A 24,156-nucleotide genomic window follows, 5' to 3' on the forward strand; every position below is an offset into this window, starting at 1 on the left:
GGCAGCATGGTGGCGCAGTGGTTAGTACGGCTGCCTCACGGCGCCGAGTTTCCAGGTTCGATCCCGGCTCTGGGTCACTGTCCGTGCGGAGTTTGCACATTCTCCCCGTGTTTGCGTGGGTTTCGCCCCCACAACCCAAAAAAGATGTGCAGGGTAGGTGCATTGGCCATGCTAAATTGCCCCTTAAATGAAAAAAAATTAATTGGGTACTCTCAATTCATAAAACAAAAACGTGTACAATTATTAATGGGCTTAACAGGCTAGATGCTGAGAAAATGTTTCCCCTGGCTGAGAAATCTAGAACACAGGTCATAGTTTCAAAATAAAGAATCAGGCATTTCGAATGGAGATAAGAATTTATTTCTCTCAAAAGATTAAGACGCTTTGGAATTGTCCACTTGAGAGAACTGTGCATGGTCAGTCAAGACAACTGGTTTTGGGGTACTAAGGGTATTAAGGGATATGGGGATTGCACGGGAAGGCGATGTTTAGTTGGAAGATCAGCCACAATGTTACTGAATTACAGACCTGGCTCTAAAGGTCAAATGGCCTATTGCAGCTTCTATTTCCTACGTCTGAAAGCAAACATAAAGGCTTGGGGACCTGACAATATTCTGTCTCCAGTACTTGAGACTCATTATCCAAAGCTAACCTGTACAGGTGCAGCAGCATCTACGTGACCACGTGGAAAATTGCCCAGATATAGTCAACACAAAGCAGATCAATTCCCAATTGGCCAATTCCCACTATTTTTGTTTAAATTTAGCGTACCCAATTAATTTTTTCCAATTAAGGGGCAATTTAGCATGTTCAATCTACCTACCCTGCACATCTTTGTGTTGTGGGGGCGAAACTCACGCAAACACAGGGAGAATGTGCAAGCTCCACACGGACAGTGACCCAGAGCCGAGATCGAACCTGGGACTTCGGCGCCATAAGACTGCAGTGCTAACCACTGCACTGCTGTGTTGCCCCGGCCAATTCCTACCATATCAGTCTTCTCTCACTCATAGTAAAAATAATGGAAAATTTTGTTGACAGTATCAAACATCATTCATTCAGAGAGAGCTTGCTCCCAATGCACAGTTTGGGTTCCACTAGGATCACTCAGCTCCTGGCCTCATTGTAGCCTTGATCCAAATATGGATAAAAGAGCTGAATTCCAAAGATAAGGTGAGAATGACTTTCCTTGATATTAAAGGAGCATTTTACTGAGTGTGGCATCAAGGAGCTCAAGTACAGCTGATGTTCAGTGGGAATCAGTGTGAAAACGCTACACTGTTTGGAGTCATACCTAGCTCAAAGGAAGAGTTTGGTTGTTGGAGGTCAATTATCTCACCCCCGGGACTTCATGCAGGAGTTTCTCAGGGTAATGTCATAGGCCCTATCATCTTCAACTGATTCAGCAATGACCTTCCTTCCATCAGAAGGTCAGAAGTGAGGACATTCACTGATGACCGCACAGTGTTCAATGCCATTCATTCAGTACCATGTCTACAAGTGCAGTTCAGAAGCTGGGAATCCTGCGGCAAGTAACTCGTCTCCTGACTCCCTAAAGCCTGTCCACAAAACACAAGTTAGGAGTGCGATGGTACCCTCTCCACTTGCCTGGATAAACATAGTTCCAGCAACACTGAAACTGAACACCATCCAGGACAAAGCAACCCACTTGAGATGTACCCCAACCACCAAACGTGGGACAGCATGGTATCACAACGGTTAGCAGTGTTGCTTCACAGCGCCAGGGACCCGGGTTCAATTCCCGATTTGGGTCACTGTCTGCGCGGAGTCTGCACATTCTCCCTGTGTCTGTGTGGGTTTCCTCCGGGTGCCCAGGTTTCCTTCCACAAGTCTTAAAAGACTGCTGTTAGGTGAATTGGATAGTCTGAATTCTCCCTCAGTGTACCCAAACAGGGGTGTGGCGACTTGGGGATGTGCACAGTAACTTCATAGCAGTGTTAATGTAAGCCTATTTGTGACACTAATGAAGATTATTATTAAACATTCCCTGTCTCCACCATGAGCACACAGTGGCAGCCACGTGTATCTACATGCACTGCAGCAACTTGGCAAAGCTCCGTGAACAGTTCCTTCCAAACCCACAACTTCTACCATCTGAAAGAGCAAGCAGGATATGCAGGGGAACACCAACATCTGCAAGTTCACCTCAAGTCAAATTTCATCTTGACTTGGGAGTTATATCATCATTCCTTCATTATTGCCGAGTCAAATTCTTACCAGCCCGGTTGAGTATAGCTACACCTGATGGACTGCACCAATTCACAGCAGCAGTTCACCACCACCCTCACCAGGGGAACAAATGCTGGCCCCGCAAACAACATTCACAACCCATGAGCAAAAAGAAAAAGTGGGAGTTAAACTATTTGGTTCAGGAGGGTTGGCGAACGGACACATGCACAGTATTGACCAGCCAGTTGGCCTGTTTGTGTGCAGTAATCCTCACCCCCCGACCCAAAGGTTCCTACTTTTCTTTATCCATTAATACAACCCTTTAAAAGGAATGGCATGAAATGTTCAGGTCGGGCAGCATCTGTGGGAAGAGGGACAGGAGCATTTCAGTGCTGGTGAAGGGTTAGGCCTGAAACATTAACCCTGTTACCCAGCACCCAGGTGCTGCTGGAGCTGAACATCTCCTTCTGACTTAAGATGGCGACGGAGCGAGGCGACTTCTTGCAAGCTGTGCCCAGCGTACCCTCCAATTCCATCTTTTACTCTCACTCTATGCTTCTAAAGCTTAATTCTAACTCTTTTGATCTTTTCTCTCCACCTCGCTATAACTGTGACATTATATTCCACAGTCTCTCCTTCCTTCCATGTGTAAGGTATGCATTGTTTGCACAGCATGCAAGAAACAATACTTTTCACTGTTTACTAATACAAGTGACAATAATAAATCAAATCTCCAGTGCTTTCTGGTACCATTTCAGATTGCCTCACTTCTCGCATCCTTTGAAAAGACCCTTTGTTTAGAGTTAAAGGAAACAAAAATAATTTTTGATCACTTGTGAAAACTAAAAGATTCTCCCCCCTCACCAGGACCACGCTTGGTCCGTGTTGTTATTGTTGTTCTGGTGACTGGGGCCTGAGAAATGATAAGTTGAACATGTCCCTCCCCAGGAGCTGCTGTTTATTCCCCCCAGCCCTGGCTGATGGTAAACATTTGCTGTGTTGTTTTGTAAACTGCAGCGCCAACAACACACAGCCGCTCAACTGAGCACAAAACAAAGCCAGGGGCTCACATGGGTGGCGGTGACCATAAATGAGATCAGACGAATCGGACTCACGCCCAGCAACTGCCAAACTCTCGCCGGTCCGGGCCTCACTCCGCCGCCGCCGCCGCCGCCTGACGGTTCAAATGGCCGGCGAGGAGCCGCGCGGCGCACCATGGGGCTTGTAGTCCGTCGTCTCCTCGGCTCCGCAGTCAGCTCGGAACGATATACTACAAATCCCAGCGGGCCTTGCAGGGCAGCCTCTTCCCCACCCCCCCCAAACCCCGCCGCCTCGCCTCTTTCTGCGGCTGCGCCACACCCTAGCGCCCACCCGCGGCACTGCAGCTCTGCGCTCAGACTGGTGCTCTGGGATCGTGGGTTCAAATCCCGCCAGGGCAGCTGATGAAATTTAAATTCGATCAATAAAATCTGGAATTGAAAGCTAGTCTCGGTGACCACGACCCTGCTGTTCACAAAAAAACCACACTTGGTTCACAAACGCTCTTCAGAGAAGCTTCCTTCCTCACCTCCTTTAGCCCAACCCAAGTGTGGCTCCTGAGCGACAGACTGGTATGTGTTTTTTTTCCCCCTCTGGAACAGGTCACTAGCCTGTCACCAGAAGACCTTGTCATAATATACACCAGTATATCATGGTGCAGACACACACGGACCAATCAACATGCATAAACACCGCAGCCAATCACCAGTTAGAATACACACACTATAAAGGCAGAGGGCACCACGGTTCCCGCTCATTCTGGGTGCTGCCTCTCAGTGGAACAAGAACTCATCCAGTCCAGCACAGACTCACACCATGTGCTGAGAGAATCAACTGGTTCGGACAAGGCTTAGGTCTCTAGTTTAAGTTAGCACCATTTAGACCCGCAGTCATCGTGTGTTAGTTAGTTAGAAGTTAATTAATAAAATTGAGTTGAACCTTCCTCAGTGTTGGTAGTATCTGTTCATCTCTCAAGTCTACACTAGCCAACACTTCAGACCTGAGGCACAGCTCTCCACCTCAAGCATGGGCGACCAGCACACTCTCCCCGTCTGAGCGCCAGCCAAAGGCATGTTGGAAGGATTTATATGTTGACAATCAACCTATTTGGCCAGGTTAGGAATGCACGTTCCACAGCTATCAAGTCATCTAATAGGACTTGCTCAGAGGCAGGGACACGAGGCGACTATGGCAGAAGACCGCCCCGCTGTAAATTCTATGCATGTAAAATTCTGTGTGATAGTGTGAGAGAGGACTAGTACCAGAACTTTAATGTGACAGCTCTTTTCAGGAGTCAATCACAGAGTGGTTAGAATACAGCAGGGGACCATTTTGGCCTATCTTATCCATGCCATCAATCTCTCCCAGAGCAACGCAGGTAGTTCTATTCCCTGTGGACATGTAAACATATTTTCTTTTGCGTACTTGTCAATTCTTCTTTGAAAACCATGTTGAAAAGTCATCCCTGCTGGTCAAGCATCATGTGACGTGCAGTGACAGCAGCAGGTTTGCGTGGACTGTATGGCAGTTCTCCATCTTTGATCGAAAGCGTAACATCTTTTAATAAACCTCTCGTCATGTTAAACTTGCACCTCTGCTGCAAGAGATATAACAGAAGAAAAAACAGATAGCACTCAGGCAGAAAAATCACTGGAAGAAGAAATTAGTCAACTAAACAGTGCAGTCAGTGTCAGTAGTGATGGTAGATTCTTGGGGCCGGGCGCTCTCACACACAGACATCGGGCAAAGCACTGCCGCCGATGCTGAAGGTTTAAAAAACATTCTTTTTCGACTGCAACTGAGAGTAAGAAGACGGACAGTCAGGTAAACTTGCTTGCACTGAAGTGAGCAGGGTCTGGGCTGCAGGGTCCGTGAACATGGCCAAGCTAAATGGGTTGCGGGCAACGGGGATTTTGAAGTCTGCTGACTCTGCATGGGTCCCCACTCAGGGAAAAAGTCGAACTACAATCAGACTAAACAGAAAAAACATTCTAGTTGCTTGTAACAAAGGAGATCATTTGTGCCATACTTGTAATCGGAAAGGTGGGGGGGTGGGGGGCAGTGGGTTGAAGTGTAGACCCTAGAAGCTGGGATCCAAAAATAGCAGGAAAAACAGGCACAGTGGATGCATTTGATAAAGATCAAAACTTGGATCTTATACAGAACAGTACAGCACAGAACAGGCCCTTCAGCCCTCGATGTTGTGCCGAGCAATGATCACCCTACTCAAACCCACGTATCCACCCTATACCCGTAACCCAACAACCCCCCCCCCCAACCTTACTTTTTTTAGGACACTACGGGCAATTTAGCATGGCCAATCCACCTAACCCGCACATCTTTGGACTGTGGGAGGAAACCGGAGCACCCGGAGGAAACCCACGCACACACGGGGAGGACGTGCAGACTCCGCACAGACAGTGACCCAGCCGGGAATCGAACCTGGGACCCTGGAACTGTGAAGCATATGAGGAAGGATTCCAATTATTTCTCAAAACAAATCCAGCAAAGGACCTAAAGGTTAGAACATTTCTCAGTCCTACATTGAATTAATGAAAATCTTAGAAGGGCATTTCTGTCCGGGACAGTTACTGATTGCAGAAAGATTATGGTTCAACAGCCATAGTCAGGAAGACGGGGAAAGCATTTTACAGTTTGTAGCATCTTTACGAAGGTTAGCAAAAAAATGCAAATTTGGTGTAACACTTGATGATACTCTTTGTGATAGGCTGGTTTGTAGATTCCACAGTTAAGCTGTTAACCCAGTATTGTGGGCAGCACGGTAGCATAATGGTTATCACAGTTGCTTTACAGCTTCAGGGTCCCAGGTTTGATTCCCGGTTTGGGTCACTGTCTGTGCGGAGTCTGCACGTTCTCCCCGTGTCTGCATGGGTTTCCTCCGGGTGCTCCGGTTTCCTCCCACAGTCCAAAGATGTGCGGGTTAGGTGGCTTGGCCACGCTAAATTGTCCTTAGTATCCAAAAAGGTTAAGTGAGGGTTACGGGGATAGGGTAGATATGTGGGTTTGAGTGGGGTGCTCTTTGTAAGGGCCGGTGTAGACTCAGTGGGCCAAGTGGCCTCCTTCTGCACTGTAAATTCTATGATCTATTGTGCGAGGATCATTGTCCACTACCGCTGATTGAACACTTATTTGCTGAACTTTCTGGAGGGCAGATGACTGTGATTGCCAAATCATGATCACTATTCACCATTGTAACACACAAGGATCTCCTTCATTACAGAAAATGTCTCTTTGGAATAACATACCTTTGGAATAACATCTGGTCCTGATCTTTTTCAAAGATCTATGGATCAAATTCTAAGTGGGGTGATTGGAATCCAATGTTATTTAAATGACATAATCATCATCGGTTCAAGTGAACAGGAACACTTGAAAAATTTGCAAGCTACCCTGAAGTGGTTACAGAGTCACAATCTAGGTGTTAAAAAAGGAAGAGTGTGATTTTTTTTTCCAAGTCATCCATAAATTACTGAGGTCATATCATCAATCTTAGAAGCACCACGTCCTCAAAATATGACAAATTATGGTTGTTTTTAGGATTGATCAATTAGGATGGTAAATCGTTTCGGATTTAGCGACATGACCATGTGTCAAACAGGCATGGGCCTGGTCAGAAGAATGTAAAAATGCATACAATGAAGTGAAAGTTTTACAGAAGGCAGAGCTGTTGGTTCATTGCAAGACCAAGGTGAAGTTGCAACTTGCTTGCGATGCATCACCCTAAGGGGTTGGTGCAGTTCCCTTGCATATTATGACTTCAGGTAAGGAACAACCAAAAGCATTTGCTTCACGCACTTTACTATCCCAGAAACAAATTACACTCAGCTCGACAAAAATTTGAGCATCATTTTCGGTGTAAGACCATTCAACCATTACCTTTATGGGCGTCATTTCACTATTTTGACCCACCATCAACTTTTGGCGACAATCTCCAACGGTATACCTTCTTTGGCAGCTCGTAGATTGTCAAGATAGTCTTTGATATTGTTGGCACACACTTACAATACCTAATATTTCAAATCAGAGCAGCATACAAATGCGGATGCTTTGTCACGATTGCCGTTACAATTCAAGCATGAACCAAAAGAACATTTAGTCAACATCCTGTATTTCTCTCTTGTGGATAGTGTACCTGTGACTTTTTCTCAAGTTCAAAGATAAACCAAGAGCCGATCCAGTGACAGGGAAGCTGATGGACTTTGACCAGAAAGGAACACTGTCAGACCTTCATGGGAAAAATCCAGACCTCAAGCCCCAACATCACACAGACTGGAGTTGACAGTCCAGAATGGAGTTCTATTAGAAAGAAGAAGAAGAAAATTACAGCACAGGAACAGGCCCTTCGGCCCTCCCGGCCTGCGCCGATCCAGATCCTTTATCTAAACCTGTTGCCTATTTTGGGGCATCTGTGGTGATTGTTCCTCCGTGCTTACGGAGTAGAGTCCTTGACCAACTACATGGGGGACATCCTGGTGTGGTGAGGATGAAGGAATAGGCAAGCAGTTAATTTTGGTGGGCATGATTAGATGCTTAAATTGAAGGGAACGCCAATTCAACCAAAAAGGAACAATGTCAACTACTGTCTCACCGAAATGTATATATTAATAGAAATAATGCATAAATTGATCTGTTGTATAAATGTTAATTGTTGTTATTGCACTAATGAAATAAAGAGGGAGGGGGGCTATGTATCAGAGAATGCATCCCTGCTAGTAAAGCATCACATGATGTGCAGTGATGGCAGCAGAGTGTCTACGCGGGCTTTAGCAGTTCTCCACCTTTGATTGTAAAAGCAAACCTCTTAATAAACCTCTCATCTTGAGTCACAAGAATCCAGAGCATGGGCACCTCCATACCTATTCTCTTTGCAGCAACAAATAACTATAACAAACACCATGAACGAGCCTTTCTCCGCCACACTCTCAGGCAGCGCATTCCAGATCCTAACCACTCGCTGTGTCAAAGCTTTCCTTCATGTCGCCGTTAATTCTTGCCGTTAGCTGAACAATGTCTGTGGGGCCGTATTCAATTTGCACTACGATTACATCTTGGAAAACCAAGTGCGACACAACACATCATAATCAGAAAGAACTTTTAATGGTCAGCTGTACAGTCAAAAATCACCTACATTTCTAGTGTAAAAATGTTTTCTGTTTGAAGGTCAACTCTTGCCCTTCCTAAACAGGGCAATTCATTCAATTTTACTTGGCGTTCCAGTTTTCAAGAGAATACAAATTGTAATGTTTTAAGCAAAAACATTAATTTCACATAATTTGTGGCTCACTCAAATGCAATACGTTATATCCATGATTTCTTTCTTAACATTTGAAGTAAACTTTTTTTATTTTTACAATTTATTTGAATCAGAATTTAGTACACAACTTAGGAGCGGTAGGGATCGTTTATTAGAAAAAAAGGTTTCGGCAGATAATGTTACCAAGTCATTGCAAGTAGAAAATGCGAATTCCTCTTCGTTTTCTTCGCAGAATTTTCTGTTTCGGTAAAATTCTCAACGGGAGGAATTTCACCCTTTCCGTGTTTCAGGACTGCCTGAAGCAGACTTATTCACATCGACCGAAAATTCTTGCTTTTCACAGGCATTAGTACACACTCCACCTCATTGCAGACGAGTATCTTCATCTCCGAAATCATAGAATCGTCCTGAACTCATCAAAGATGAAACTAGGGACATGCGCTTCCACAACCTTGCAAGGGGAGAAGAACAATGTCAGTTAATTTTTAATGTTGAACTGCTGTGCATCAGCACCAGGTCAGCCTGCCAGAATATTGAAGCAAAGACAACCTGGTCAACAACCAGCCACAGCAACACTTCTGAGATGTCTTCGTTTTTCTGCAAACGAGGATGCCCACCCGTCAGCATGGTTGACAGGGATTTTGGCCACGTCCGCCACATTTCCCTCACTTCTGCCCTCACCCCTTCTCCCTCCGCACCACCCCCCCCCCCTCCCCCTCCCCATCCCCAGAACCACAATCGGGTTCCCATTGTCCACACCTTCCACCCACCATACCCGATGGATCCTATTCTGCTAACTTGGCGTGATGCCATCACGAAAACACATTTTTCCTTCACCTCTCCTTTGAGCATTCCGCAGGGATCGATCTCTCTGTAATCCGTGGTCCATTCTTCATTCACCCCCAACACCCCAAATCCTTCCCGTGGCACCTTTCCATGCCATCGCAGGAGGTGTAACGCCTGCACTTTCACTTCCTCTCTCCTCAACCTTCCAAGGCCCCAAAACCTCCTTCCAGGTGGAGTAGCGATTTACTAGTACTTCTTTCAATTTAGCCCACTGTATTTGCTACTCACAGTGAGGTAGGACAAACGTAAATTGGGCGACCGCTTTGTGGAATACTTCTATTCTGTCTGCAAACAACCAAGACCCCAAGCTTCTAGTGTCCGGTCATTTTAATTCTCCACCTTGTTTTCACGCCGATATCTGTGTCTTCGGCTCACCGATGCAGTGCTGCACTGCTCCAGTGAGACACAATGTAAGCTTCAGGAACAGGACCTCACCTTTCAATTAGACACTTTACAGTCTTCTGCACGCAATGCAACACTGAGGCCGACAATTTCAGATTGTAAACTTCCCCCTTTCCTTTCGCAGTGTCACACCTGCTGTAGGCACGTTCTATCATAAGATCTCTCCTCCCTTCCACCCTAGCACAGACTTTTCCCTTTGTCCGTGTCCCATCCAGCCCTTGCTCAAAATCCATTCCATCTCTAACTTTTCCCAGTTCTGATGAAAGGTCATCGGCCTGAAACTTTAATCTTGTTCTTTCTCTACACAGATGCTGCCTGACCTGCTGAGTTTTGCATTTTCTGTTATATTTTAGATTTCCAGCCTCCGCAATATTCTCCCTTCCCATTATGCTCAGCGAGCTCTCGTATTTTCCCACCTCATTTGTGGTCCTCCCACAGATCGTCAAATTAGTGCTGAAGATTGTAACTCATTCTTTGTCACTCAGTGAAAGCCCGACCAGAAAAGAAAATCAATCTATTCGAGCCAATTTCATTATTCTTTGCTACAGGACCATCCTGGGAAGCATGACATGATGGATTAGAACTGGAATATTCATGTTAATGAGCATTTCCCTACCTTTCTGGATAATTTTGCGTAATAAATGTAATTCTCTAAGAACATCAAGGCAGCCACAGCATCTGCAGGCATTTCTGGGATTTTCTGACTAAATAAGCAAAAAGGAAAAGAAGAATGCTTTAAAATGTACCATCGCGTTAATAGAACATACAGTGCAGAAGAAGGCCATTCGGCCCACTGAGACTGCACCGACCCACTTAAGCCCTCACTTCCACTCTATCCCCCTAACCCAATAAGCCCACCTAACCTTTTTGGACACCAAGGGCAATTTAGCACGTCCAATCCATCTAACCTGCACATCTTTGGACTGTGGGAGGAAACCGGAGCACCCGGAGATAACCCACGCAGACACGGGGAGAACGTGCAGCCTCCGCACAGACAGTGACCCAGCGGGGAATCGAACCGGGGACCCTGGCGCTGTGAAGCCACAGTGCTAACCACTATGCCACCCTGCTGCCCATCATTATATATCACACATTGCAATAAAATACAGAACTGCCAGCCCCGAGGTGAATTTTGCAAATCCATTTTGTTTTGGCCTCTCTGTAGTGTCCTGAAGGGAATTTTTGTTTTAATCATTTAACAGTTTTATGAAAGGGTTGATTGAGCAAAGTGTGCTGGCGCTGGACCTTCCCTCCCCTCCCAAAGACAACGCGGCGATCCTTACCTGGTGGTGCACTGCTCCACGGTGGAGCGAACAAACTGGCCGATTAAGGCCAGGAAATGCTCGGTGTAACGCGAGTGGAACTGCTTGAGCAGAGTGACCAGTCCCACCACCAGAGGCGGCCAATCTGTGGGATCCGTGGATTTTTTACACACCATTCCTGCGGACAGATCACAACGCAATGCAACGGTCAGACGATCCTAGTGCTTCACATGATAATTATTTGAGACTTGAGAAACGTGCTCTTCTCGAATTTCCTTCTCGGACACGAGACTTGCAAACTCTCGGCCCGATCAGCAGATGCTGGAACCCGGGACCATGCGTGCTGGCTGTTTTAAAAAAAAATTTATTTACCATATTCTCTGGATTCACGCTGGGCGGCCTCACAGCAAGTGGTTGGAATTTCCTAACAGCACTGTGGATGTACCTACACCACATGGGCTGCAGGGGTTCAAGAAGGCAGCTCACCCCCACCTTCTCAAGGACAATTAGGGATGAGCAATGAATGTTGGCCTAGCCAGCGAAGCCCACATCCCAAAACTCTGCAGAATGGGGGATCGAACTTGTACACGACCACTTTCTGCTTTGAGCAGCACAGGCAGCAAAGAGTGAGATTAGACAGGGTTTCTTTTGTGATATTAAATACTGGCATAGGCTTCCAACAGGCCACACTGCCTGTTTCTGTGCTGTGACAGTCAGATTCGATGAGATCGGTCATAGCTTCAAGTGCCAATCCCAGAGAGGAAGACTGAGAATTCCCTGCCATGCCACAAGGTGGAGCACTGCCTGTCATCTGGGGGAAAACTAAACCTGCCATTCAACAACCTTCCCCTGAGAAATATACAGCAGCATCAGGTCAATCATACCCTGGCTGAATTACCCCACATTTACAGGAGACGGCAGAAGATAATTAAAGGCAGTAAATGAGAGAAGGGACAAGCGACAGACAGTTAAAGTCAGGAATCAAAACCGTTTGGTTCTCATTTACATAGAGAGTTCAACAAGCAGGCACCAAACCCATATTGTGCATTTTGGAAAGGGTGCAATTTCACAGACTGCGTTACCTTGGTTCTTGACGTACTGCACTTTTGGCAGCTGAGAAATCAAAAACAGGAAGTTCACCACGGGAAAATACGGCAGCCTCTTCGTGGTAACGTAAATCTAGAAATAAAAAAAACATGGGTAAGAATACAACTCATCTCAACAAGAGTGAGCGAGAGGGATAGAGAGAGAGGGGGGGAGAGAGAGTGAGGGGGGGTGAGAGAGAGGGGAGGAGGGGGAGAGAGGGAGAGAGGGAGATGGGGGAGAGAGGGAGGAGGGGGAGAGAGGGAGGAGGGGGAGAGAGGGAGGAGGGGGAGAGAGGGAGGAGGGGGAGAGAGGGAGGAGGGGGAGAGAGGGAGGAGGGGGAGAGAGGGAGGAGGGGGAGAGAGGGAGGAGGGGGGAGAGAGGGAGGAGGGGGAGAGAGGGAGGAGGGGGAGAGAGGGAGATGGGGGAGAGAGGGAGAGGGGGGAGAGAGGGAGATGGGGGAGAGAGGGAGATGGGGGAGGAGAGGGAGAGAGAGGGAGGAGGGGGAGAGAGGGGAGGCGGGGAGAGAGGGAGGAGGGGGAGAGAGGGAGTAGGGGGAGAGAGGGAGGAGGGGGAGAGAGGGAGGAGGGGGAGAGAGGGAGGAGGGGGAGGGAGATGGGGGGAGGGAGAGGGGAGAGAGAGAGTGAGGGGGAGAGAGAGGGGGGAGGGTGAGGGGAGTGGGGGGGAGGGGGGAGTGGGGGGAGGGGGAGAGAGAGGGGGGAGGGGGCAGTGGGGGGGAGGGGGAGTGGGGGGAGGGGGAGAGAGAGGGGGAGGGGGAGTGGGGGGGAGGGAGAGTGGGGGGATGGGGGGAGGGGGAGTGAGTGGGGGGAGAGAGAGAGAGTGGGGGGGGAGAGAGAGAGAGTGGGGGGGAGAGAGAGAGAGTGGGGGGGGAGAGAGAGAGTGGGGGGGGAGAGAGAGAATGGGGGAGAGAGAGAGTGGGGGGAGAGAGAGAGTGGGGGAGGAGAGAGAGAGTGGGGGGAGAGAGAGAGTGGGGGGAGAGAGAGAGTGGGGGGAGAGAGAGGGGAGGGGGTGGGGGGGGAGAGAGAGGGGAGAGGAGAGAGAGGGGGGGAGAGGTGGGGGGAGAGAGGGAGATGGGGGAGAGAGGGGAGATGGGGGAGAGAGGGAGGAGGGGAGAGAGGGAGGAGGAGGGAGGGAGGGGGGAGAGGGAGGAGGGGGAGAGAGGGAGGAGGGAGGAGGAGGAGAGGGAGGAGGAGGGGGAGAGGGAGGAGGGGGGGAGGGAGGAGGGGGGAGGGAGGGAGGGGGGGAGGGAGGAGGAGGGGGAGGGAGAAGGGGGGAGGGAGAGGGGAGAGAGTGAGGGGAGAGAGAGGGGGAGAGAGAGGGGAGGGGGAGAGTGGGCGGGAGGGGGAGGGGGGGGGGGAGGGGGGGGAGGGAGTGGGGAGGGAGAGTGGGGGGAGGGAGGGGGGGGGAGGGAGGGGGGGGGGGGGGTGGGGGGGAGAGAGGAGAGGGGGGAGGAGAGAGAGAGTGGGGGGGAGAGAGAGTGGGGGGGGAGGAGAGGGGGGGGAGGAGAGAGAGTGGGGGGAGAGAGAGAGTGGGGGGGGAGAGAGAGTGGGGGGAGAGAGAGAGGGGGGGAGAGAGAGAGAGTGGGGGGAGAGAGAGGTGGGGGGAGAGAGAGAGTGGGGGGGAGAGGAGAGTGGGGGGAGAGAGAGAGTGGGGGGAGAGAGAGAGTGGGGGGGAGGAGAGGAGTGGGAGGAGAGAGGAGTGGGAGAGAGCGAGAGGGAGGGGGAGTGGGGGAGAGGAGAGGGAGGGGGAGTGGGGGGAGAGAGAGGGGAGGGGGTGGGGGGGAGAGAGAGGGGGAGAGAGGGGGGAGAGAGAGGGGGGAGAGAGTGGGGGGAGAGAGAGAGTGGGGGGGAGAGAGAGTGGGGGAGAGAGAGGGTGGGGGAGAGAGAGGGTGGGGGGAGAGAGAGGGGGGGGAGAGAGAGGGTGGGGGGAGAGAGGGTGGGGGGGGAGAGAGGGTGGGGGAGAGAGAGGGGGGGGGAGAGCGAGAGGGTGGGGGGAGAGAGGGGTGGGGGGAGAGAGAGGGTGGGGGGGAGAGAGGGTGGGGGGGAGAGAGGGTGGGGGGAAGAGAGGGTGGGGGGAGAGAGAGGGTGGGGGGAGAGAGAGGGTGGGGGGAAGAGAGGGGGGGGGGGGGAAGAGAGAGGGGGAGGGGGGGGGGGGGAGAGAGAGGGGGAGAGAGGAGAGGGAGAGGGGGGGAGAGAGAGAGGGGGGAGAGAGAGAGGGGAGAGAGAGAGAGGGGGAGAGAGAGAGGGTGGGAGCGAGAGAGGGGGGGAGGGAGAGAGAGGGGGGGAGAGAGAGAGGGTGGGGGGAGAGAAGAGGGGGGGGGGGAGAGAGAGGGTGGGGGGAGAGAGAGGGTGGGGGAGAGAGAGGTGGGGGGAGAGAGAGGGGTGGGGAGAGAGAGGTGGGGGGAGAGAGAGGTGGGGGGAGAGAGAGGGTGGGGGGAGAGAGAGGGTGGGGGGAGAGAGAGGGTGGGGGAGAGAGAGGGGGGGGGAGAGAGAGGGTGGGGGAGGAGAGGGTGGGGGGGGGAGAGAGAGGGTGGGGGGAGAGAGAGGGTGGGGGGAGAGAGAGGGAAGGGAGTGGGGGGGGGAGAGAGAGGGGGAGAGAGAGAGGGGGGAGAGAGAGGGGGGGAGTGGAGAGAGAGGGGAGAGAGGAGAGAGGGGGGAGAGAGAGGGGGGGGGGTGGGGGGGGAGAGAGCGAGGGGGGAGAGAGAGAGGGGGGAGAGAGAGAGGGGGGAGAGAGAGAGAGAGGGGGGAGAGAGAGAGGGGGGAGAGAGGAGAGGGGGGAGAGAGAGAGGGGGGAGCGAGAGAGGGGGGGGAGAGAGAGAGGGGGGGAGAGGAGAGGGGGAGAGAGAGAGGGGGAGAGAGAGAGGGGGAGAGAGAGAGGGGGGAGAGAGGAGAGGGGGGGAGAGAGGAGGGGGGAGAGAGAGAGGGGGGAGAGAGAGGGGGGGAGGAGAGGGGGGAGAGAGAGAGGGGGGAGAGAGAGGTGGGGGGAGCGAGAGTGGGGGGAGAGAGTGGGGAGAGAGAGAGTGGGGAGAGAGAGGGGGGGGGGGAGAGAGTGGGGGGGGAGAGAGAGTGGGGGGAGGAGAGAGAGGGGGGAGGAGAGAGAGTGGGGGGAGAGAGAGTGGGGGGAGAGAGAGGGGGAGAGAGAGGGGGGGGGAGAGAGAGTGGGGGGAGAGAGAGTGGGGGGGAGAGAGAGTGGGGGGGAGAGAGAGTGGGGGGGGAGGGGGGAGAGAGAGTGGGGGGGGAGGAGAGTGGGGGGAGAGAGAGAGGGTGGGGGGGCGAGAGAGTGGGGGGGGAGAGTGGGGGGAGAGAGAGGGGGGAGAGAGGTGGAGAGAGAGTGGGGGGAGAGAGAGTGGGGGGGAGAGAGAGTGGGGGAGAGAGAGAGTGGGGGGAGAGAGAGAGGGGGGGAGAGAGAGTGGGGGGAGAGAGAGTGGGGGGAGAGAGGGGGGGGAGAGAGAGTGGGGGGGAGAGAGAGTGGGGGGGAGAGAGAGGGGGGGGGGAGAGAGAGAGTGGGGGGGAGAGAGAGAGTGGGGGGAGAGAGAGTGGGGGGAGAGAGAGAGGGGGGGAGGAGAGAGAGAGTGGGGGGAGAGAGAGAGTGGGGGGAGAGAGAGAGAGTGGGGGGAGGAGAGAGAGTGGGGGAGGAGAGGGAGGGGGGGAGAGAGAGAGAGGGGGGGGAGAGAGAGAGTGGGGGAGGAGAGGAGAGTGGGGGGAGAGAGAGTGGGGGGGAGAGAGAGAGTGGGGGGGAGAGGAGGAGTGGGGGGAGAGGAGAGGGGAGAGAGAGAGTGGGGGGGGAGAGAGAGAGGGGGGGAGAGAGAGAGGGGGGGAGAGAGGGGGGGGAGAGAGAGTGGGGGGAGAGAGAGAGTGGGGGAGAGAGAGAGTGGGGGGGGAGGGAGAGGGGGGGAGAGAGAGAGTGGGGGGAGGAGAGAGAGTGGGGGAGGAGAAAGAGAGTGGGGGGAGAGAGAGAGTGGGGGGAGAGAGAGAGTGGGGGGAGAGAGAGAGTGGGGGGGAGAGAGAGAGTGGGGGAGAGAGAGAGTGGGGGGAAGAGAGAGTGGGGGGAGAGAGAGTGGGGGAGAGAGAGTGGGGGGAGAGAGAGTGGGGGGAAGGAGAGAGTGGGGGGAGGGAGAGTGGGGGGAAGGGAGAGTGGGGGGAAGGGAGAGAGGGGGGAAGGGAGAGAGGGGGGAAGGGAGAGAGGGGGGAAGGGAGAGAGAGGGGGAAGGGAGAGAGGGGGGAAGGGAGAGAGGGGGGAAGGGAGAGAGGGGGAAGGGAGAGAGGGGGGAAGGGAGAGAGGGGGAAGGGAGAGAGGGGGGAAGGGAGAGAGGGGGGGAAGGGAGAGAGGGGGGAAGGGAGAGAGGGGGGAAGGGAGAGAGGGGGGAAGGGAGAGAGGGGGGAAGGGAGAGAGGGGGGAAGGGAGAGAGGGGGGAAGGGAGAGAGGGGGGAAGGGAGAGAGAGGGAGAGGGGGAGGGTTAGGTCTCATATGGCAACTTTCCCCGCTTGAGGACTTGCTAAGTCTAATCAGAATGGAACAGCACAGCTCAGGAGTTCAAATCCCACTGTGGCAAAGCGGCGTTGGCCTGAGAAAACATTGTAAAAATCCAACTGGTTCACTAATGCTCTTCGGCGAAGGGACTGAACAGCACTATCTAGACATACAAGTCATTCCAACCCAGAGCGACACAGTAGAGTCCCACGGTCACACAGCTGGCTGGTGTTCGCTCTCCAGGAATATTTAGGAGAATGGCTAAATTGGCTGAGATATCCCAGCTGGTGTCCCTGGGCTCTCCTGGTGCGAGTGTCAGCAACATATGAGGAAATGTTTAGAAGCATGATGAGGTGAAATCCATGCAGTAAAACAGAACGACTGATGATTTTAAAAAGTTTTTAAAACAAAATAGGCAAGCCCACTCCAGAAACACAAACACTGGACCGCACTGCCCAGTAACCCGGCTGGCATTGTCTGAGTTACAGAGGCTGGCGTGTTGAGGCTCGAAGCTGCACTCCTCCTGAAGCCCGTTTATAGCGAGTATTCTAATGTTGCATCCAGCAGCTTGGGTCAAATGTTGCCTGATTACTCAGAGACACAGATGAAGTATTCCCTACTCCTAAACGGTTCGCAGGGTAGCACAGTGGTTAGCGCTATTGCTTCACAGCGCCAGGGTCCCGGGTTCGATTCCCGCTTGGGTCACTGTCCGCGTGGAGTCCGCACGTTCTCCCCGGGTTTCCTCCGGGTGCTCCGGATTCCTCCCACAAGTCCCGAAAGACGTGCTTGTTAGGCGAATTGGACATTCTGAATTCTCCCTCTGTCTACCCGAGCAGGTGCCGGAGTGTGACGACTAGGGGGATTTTCACAATCACCTCACTGCAATGTTAATGTAAGCCTACTTGGGACAATAATAAAGATCAACTTACCTTACTGAGGGGGTTGTGGATGCCAGCAGCCTCCATGTAAGCTGTGATTTCGTAAAGTAGTGTGTTACCATCTTTAGGGTATGGTAGAGTTGGATCCTGATAGTGCGCTTCAACATCAGCTAACAGGGACCTGAAGAGAAAACATATTCCCCTTCGTTACAGAAGGATGCCAAAACGATACAATTTCTATTGAAAGTACAGACGGAAAACAACCAACCAGCGACCAGAAATCCCCACCCGAGGTCAGTGGACCTTTGCGCTGTCCGTGTCCCGTCCATGGCGATCTTGCAGCGGGCGGGGCGGATGAATCCAGCCCATAATTTAATATTGCATTCCTTCCAGATGCAGGGTTAAATCAAACCTCCTTCATGTCTGTTCAAGGGGTCATAAAATATCCCCTGGCGCTATTCAAACAGGAGCAGGGAGTTTTCGTCACCGGGACAACTTCCATCCCTCAAACAAGCCAGTAAAATGGATCAAGTCCTCACATGTCTCACTGCCACTTTGTGGGATCTTCCTGTGAGCAAACTGGTTGTGTTTGCCTTCGAGGAGGGATTACACCAAAAAAAGGGTTGTGTGGCCTGGAATTGAGAAGGTGGAGGGAAGTTGTGATTTAAGCTTTCAACATATTAAGGGAGACAGATAGAGGGAGAGAGTGTGAAACCATTCCTGCTGTCTGCACAGGCTCGAGCGAGTGGGCATAATCTTAAATGAAGGAAGGTTTGCATTTATATAGATCTTTTCACAGCCACAAGGCGTCGCAAAGTCCTCTACCAATTAGGTAATTTTCAAAGTGTTGTAATGTAGGAAACACGGCGCAAAGCAAGCTCCCAAAAACAGAAATGGGATAATGACCAATCTGTTTTTGCGATGCTGACTGAGGATTAAATATTGCCCGGATCACTGGGGACACCTTCCCGGCTCCTCTTCAAAATGGTGGCCCGGGTTCTTCTACATCCACCCGAGCAGGCAGTCGGGGTCCTCGGTTTAACTTGTCATCGGAAAGGCAGCACCTCCAACAATGCCGTACTCCCTCAGTGCTGCACCGGACTCTCAGCCGTGATTTTGGTGCTCAAGCCCCGGAGTGGGGCTTGAACTCGGAGAGGAGAGTGCCACCAACAGAACCCGGGCTGGTACCCAAATATGTCCAGTGTGAAATTCAGCACATTGATACAATATGAGCAAAGGGCGGCAGAAGTTTGAATTCTCTCGCACAAACGACGATTAATGGTCGATCGCTTGTAAATGTAAAAGTTGAGACTGCAAGACGTTTGTCAGCCAAAGGTGTGAAGGGATATGGGGTAAAAGCAGGTATATGGAGTTCGGTCAGAGATCATTCAATGCCAGAGCAGAGGGGCTAAATTTATGGCCCACCCTGTTCCTATGTTAACAGCAGGAAATACGATTCACAAGCAATCTACTGGCTCTGAAATACCTGCTCCGGACTAGCTGCATGGGACAACTGATCCCAAAATTCAGTCAGGGGAGTCAAACATAAAAATCCAAACATTGACTTTGGTGCCAAGAAATAACTTAACTGGCGGGGGTGGCACGGTGGTGCAGTGGTTAGCACTGCTGCCTCACGGGCACTGAGGACCCGGGTTCGATCCTGGCCCCGGGTTCGATCCTGGCCCCGGGTCACTGTGTGTGGGGTTTGCACATTCTCCCCGTATGTGTGTGGGTTTCGCCCCCACAACCCAAAGATGTGCAGGGTAGGTGGATTGGCCACTCTAAATTGCCCCTTAATTGGAAAAGAAGAATTGGGTACTTTAAATTTTAAAAAAAATAACTCAACTGCTAAGCACCTTTCATGAATGGTACTTAAAGGGAGCCATGTGACGCAGTGGTTAGCACTGGGATTGCAGCGCTCAGGACCCGGGTTCGAATCCCGGCCCAGGATCACTACTCTAAATGTTTTTATTTTTTTTTAAATGAATAGTACTTAATACTACAACTCCCTTCCCTGTTAACAACCTGTTAACAAGCAGGAGAGCCACTGAATGCTTCATGCACGATTGACAGACACGGGATGTATGTGAGGGACTGTGAAGTTCTGCGCTCACATGCGCATTTCCTGTTTGTCGTGCAAAGATTGACAAGTGTTCTTACCGGTTGAGATTTTCCAGAGCTGCTGCGAGGTGCTTCGAGTCGAACTTGCACGAATAGCTCAATTCGTTGGCAATTTGCTGTCTCAATATCTGCATCTGTCCCACCTGTACGTTAAAAATCAGCAAGACAATAAAGCACGATCTTGTATGTTAGCAACAAAATAGCTGAAGACGGCAGTCAGCTACTGGACGAGCATTTGTAAACATAGTGAATAAACGGATAGGTTTAAAATTCTTCCAATCCAGTAGTAATCAGGATTCCTCATTCTTATCATTTCCAATTTCACACAATTGCAATTCACTGTGGGCAAATGCGTTAATAAGTCGGTCGCTTCATGATGGGCAAACCAGGCTCTAAAATATTCTACAATCGGGTGGGATTTCCGGCTGCTTCTTCCAGTGGGATTTTCCGGCCCCGTCGATGGCGGAGGTGTGAACAACAGGAAACCCCGTTGAGAGCGCTGGGTGTGGCAGATGCCACCGACAGCCAATGGCAGGCCCCTCCGCCACCACGGGTGGGCGGTGTGATTAGATCTGCCCGTTAACAACCAGCTCATTGAGTTTAACTCGGGGCCGGGATTATCCAACCATGCCGTGGCAGGTTCCTCCACGCCGGAGGCGGTGAATCATTCAAATGTCCGTCGACCCCAGCGGGACCGGGACAGGAAAAACTTCCGACCTCTGTCCAGGTGAATGGGTTTTGAGACGCGTTACAATCGGGCCCCAAATTAAACATTCAACGGGTGGAATTCACCCAAAAGAACCAGAGTGTCAGGTTCTGACTAAACACCTGTGTGTATTCCTCCCCAGAGGAACAGTTTCTCTCCAGAATTTCTGTCAAAAAACAAAAAGGGGGGGGGGGGGAGTTTTGAGCCATCACTGTGGCAGGGCGGGGCCAGAACCAGGGGTCACAATCTGAGATATGGGGTAGACCATTTGGGACAGAGGGGAGGAGACATTTCTTCACCCAGAGGGCGATGAGCATCTGCAATTTGTTACCACAGGAAGTAGTTGAGTCCAAAACATTGCATGTTTTCAAGAAGTAGTTAGATACAGCATTTAGGGCGAAGGAGATCAAAGCATATGGGGGAAAGCGGAATTAGACTTTTGAGTTGGATGATCAGCCATGATCATAATGAATGGCAAAGTGGACTTTTACAATCCTGGTAGAAAGGTTTGCACCTTCATTTACTTTGCCAGAGACGGAATAGGGAGGTCACCTCGGGATGGACAGAGAGATCCTGACCTCCCGCGGTGTCAAAGCACTGACAATCTTATATTATCAACTAAAGAAGAATACATTCTCAAAAGTTTCTTTACTGCAAAACAGAAACTTCCAGAAACACAAAACACATTCCAACATAAAAGAATCACGTACGGATGCAATGCGATTACCTTTAGAATGGAATCCTGGTAAGATGACCAGACCTTCTGAGTTTTCGTCACAGCAGCAGAATACACTTTGCTGGAATTCGCTAATGTTCAAGGAATAAAAAAAATAAACTACAGTAAGAAATCCAAATGTTTACTTCTGTGACGTTTCTGCAAGATGTCCAGCAGAAAATGCAACGGACATACACGGGAAGTAGCGCTACCATTCAGACCATCTCCCTGTGCTCACTGTGAAAGGCATTGTCCCCAAACTATCCCAAACCTGCAACAAACGGGATGCAACGCATCTGACAAGCTACACTTTTGCTGCAGAATAATACCAGGCGCGGCGTAGTCAGCAGCTGGATGGCTTAACGGAGGATCACCAGGAAAAGAACAGCAGGGTTAGGAGAAATTGTTGCACATAATGGTTTGCTATGATTATGACCCGAGCCAACGGTGGAAGTAAAATTAACAATAGCTTTTGAAAGGGAGTGGACATAGAACATTACAGCGCAGTACGGGCCCTTCGGCCCTCGATGTTACGGCGACAAAAGGGAGTGGACAAGTACTGGGTAACAAGGGCAAACAAGAGTAAAACTAAGTTAATTAGCTGCTTGAGGAACAATTGGGTCGACATTGCAAAGTTAACTTTCAGAACAGTTCTATATAGATTGTTCAATAATGTATATAATATGTGAATCGATTGAAGATCAAAGCGAAAGGGAAAATGCTGGAAAATCTCAGCAAGTCTGGCAGCATCTGTAGGGAGAGAAAAGAGCTAACGTTTCGAGTCCGATGACTCTTGATCAAAGCACTTTGTTTATACACTGACCCCTCTGAAGCCAGCCTAACGCTGTGACTAGTAGGTGACGAAGTTGATAATTTACTCCTAGTTAATTGAAATTATTCAAATTTAAAAGTTCTGAAATGTATACATGTTGCTTTAGCTTTCAGTGGGATGGGACTCAGCTTCAGCAATCTGAACTCCCAACCTTCCGGTTGCACAGGGAGATCCATATATCACTACTGGGATATAATTAATAATCCCAAGTAGGCTTACATTAACACTGCAATGAAGCCACTGTGAAAAGCCCCTAGTCGCCATATTCCGGCGCCTGTTCGGGTACACAGAGGGAGAATTCAGAATGTCCAATTCACCGAACAGCACATCTTTCGGGACTTGTGGGAGGAAACCGGAGCACCCGGAACAGACACGGGGAGAACGTGCAGACTCCGCACAGACAGTGACCCAAGCCGGGAATCGAACCTGGAGACCCTGGCACTGTGACGCCATAAGTGCTAACCACTGTGCTACCGTGCTGCCCACAGTCAGTTTGATTACGTTTCCTCTGACCCTTGCCCTTTCTTGTTTCAAGAGGCGGCTTAATTAAGGCGGAGGCCTCAGCAACTCACTCCTTTGGGCAGCCTGCTTGTGCAATGTGGGATGTTTGCCAGCTATACCTGCAACACTCCCTGTCCGAGACACAGAGAAGTGTTGCTCGAGTGAGGGTGTGGGAGGTACACTGCACCCAAATCCAATATCCTCATAGCTTTGGGCTTTACTTTCTGTCGCTTGCATGTTTGGAAAGTAAAAAAAGTAACTAAACTTTAAACCGACAGGCTCTTGGGCTTCGACAAATACATGAAATGTTAGCAATTGTCGAGAAGGATAAAATTAGTGAAGTTCCAATTACAGCCTGTTTCCAACTAAATTAAATTTTTAAAAACCTTCACACAATCTTCTATCTTGAGAATTAACATTTCTCCTTTAACAATTCTTTATCTGTGGCTCTCCAAATTATTTTTCCATTCATACAACATACACTTTTAATATATCAGGAGCTTAACAAGCACTTACGATACTCAAAATCGGACGGAAAGGATATTGTCAGAACTTGCCATCGAATGCACCCTCAGAATTCATTCTTTTCTGAATGACTTACCTATGATTCCTTTCACTGGGTTTACATTCAACTGAAATGGTTTAATCGTGTCCATCACAGCCCTGTCCCTCAGCACATTTCTATGAAGCATATCGAGGAAAATCTGTAAAACAAAATAATTATTTTCCTCAAGACGAGCGTCAATAATCCTGCAATAGTGGATCCTGCCTGCTCCGCAAAATGTTGACCCAAGTGATGGGACGGGACAAAAGCAAATTCACTGCGGATGCTGGTATCTGAAACGAAAAGAGCTAACGTTTCGAGTCCAGGTGACCCTTTGTGACCTTTGACAAAAGGTCACCTGGACTCGAAACGTTAGCTCTTTTCTCTCCCTACAGATGCTGCCAGACCTGCTGAGATTTTCCAGCATTTTCCCTTTGGTGATGGAACAGGACACTTTGCACTGAATAATCAAAACATTTAGCAAGCAGTTGGTGCATCTAAAATGTTGCCTTGCGCGGAATCATTGGTCTCCACTCCTTTTTATTTGAGCACTGAGTGGAAATCGTTCACTATTTGCACCAAAAGTTCCAAACATTTACAATTTTTCAACAAATAGAAGGGAGAGAAAAATCTCCACCAACCCCAACATTTTTTTGTCTGCAGTATTAATATTGCTTTCCCAATATGGGGGCATAAGGAGGGTAGGGGAATATCCAACAATCCATGGTGCAGCATTTATGCACCCCTCCCCCCCCCACCAATTACATAATCTCCTGAGAGGCGGGGAAACAAAAAACAACAAGGCTGGGGGGGGGGGATTCCTCTCCGATCCAAAGTCAGTCAAGGCAAATGCCAGAAGATTTTGCAGTAACTGCCATCACAGGTAACACACCTATCTGCACAACTCAAGGTATCTTTTCGGGTACTTGTCCAGCATCCTTCGGAAGGCCTATACCAAGTTTCCGCTTCCTGGACCCTCCCGCAATCTATTACAGTCGTCGCTAGTTCTCATTCAAAATAATTTATTTTCCAGCATCTATCCCAAGCCCTACGGTCCGGATTCTGGCTCGGGATGGAAATCGGAGGAGCAGCTCAGGCGAGGTCCACAGCCCTAACCTCGGCAGCACGAGGGCCAGGCAATTTCAAACTCCCGGGACGAATTTGCATTTCCCCCGTGCAAGAACCCATCAGGAAGCAGCAAGCCGGCATCAATCAGAGCCCGCTCCCTGCACATCTACCGCAGGATCCCTCGTCGCGCTTTCTCACCTGTTG

At 50.5% G+C, this 24,156-nt stretch overlaps 2 protein-coding genes across 4 annotated transcripts in view; both read right to left on the minus strand.

Annotated features, from left to right (window-relative positions):
- nsmce2 (NSE2 (MMS21) homolog, SMC5-SMC6 complex SUMO ligase) overlaps positions 1 to 3,381 on the minus strand; it is a 188,560-nt gene extending 185,179 nt beyond the window's left edge. The window contains exon 1 of one of the 2 annotated variants that reach the window (XM_038810171.1): positions 3,261 to 3,381. The gene's annotated coding sequence lies outside the window, so the exon portion shown is untranslated. The remainder of the gene's footprint in view (positions 1 to 3,260) is intronic. The other variant, XM_038810172.1, reaches the window with a different exon arrangement.
- A 4,946-nt stretch (positions 3,382 to 8,327) lies between these two features.
- The window catches only part of washc5 (WASH complex subunit 5), a 74,934-nt gene continuing 59,105 nt past the window's right edge, over positions 8,328 to 24,156 (minus strand). Inside the window, exons 21-28 of one of the 2 annotated variants that reach the window (XM_038810173.1) lie at positions 22,942 to 23,044; positions 21,020 to 21,099; positions 19,626 to 19,729; positions 17,517 to 17,646; positions 12,096 to 12,192; positions 11,035 to 11,191; positions 10,368 to 10,455; positions 8,328 to 8,954 (exon numbers count right to left, since the gene is read on the minus strand). In XM_038810173.1, the coding sequence (XP_038666101.1) occupies positions 8,898 to 8,954; positions 10,368 to 10,455; positions 11,035 to 11,191; positions 12,096 to 12,192; positions 17,517 to 17,646; positions 19,626 to 19,729; positions 21,020 to 21,099; positions 22,942 to 23,044 (816 nt within the window). In that variant the 3' untranslated portion in view covers positions 8,328 to 8,897. The remainder of the gene's footprint in view (positions 8,955 to 10,367; positions 10,456 to 11,034; positions 11,192 to 12,095; positions 12,193 to 17,516; positions 17,647 to 19,625; positions 19,730 to 21,019; positions 21,100 to 22,941; positions 23,045 to 24,156) is intronic. The other variant, XM_038810174.1, reaches the window with a different exon arrangement.

Source organism: Scyliorhinus canicula, chromosome 10 (assembly GCF_902713615.1).
Source record: "Scyliorhinus canicula chromosome 10, sScyCan1.1, whole genome shotgun sequence".
Taxonomy (NCBI): domain Eukaryota; kingdom Metazoa; phylum Chordata; class Chondrichthyes; order Carcharhiniformes; family Scyliorhinidae; genus Scyliorhinus; species Scyliorhinus canicula.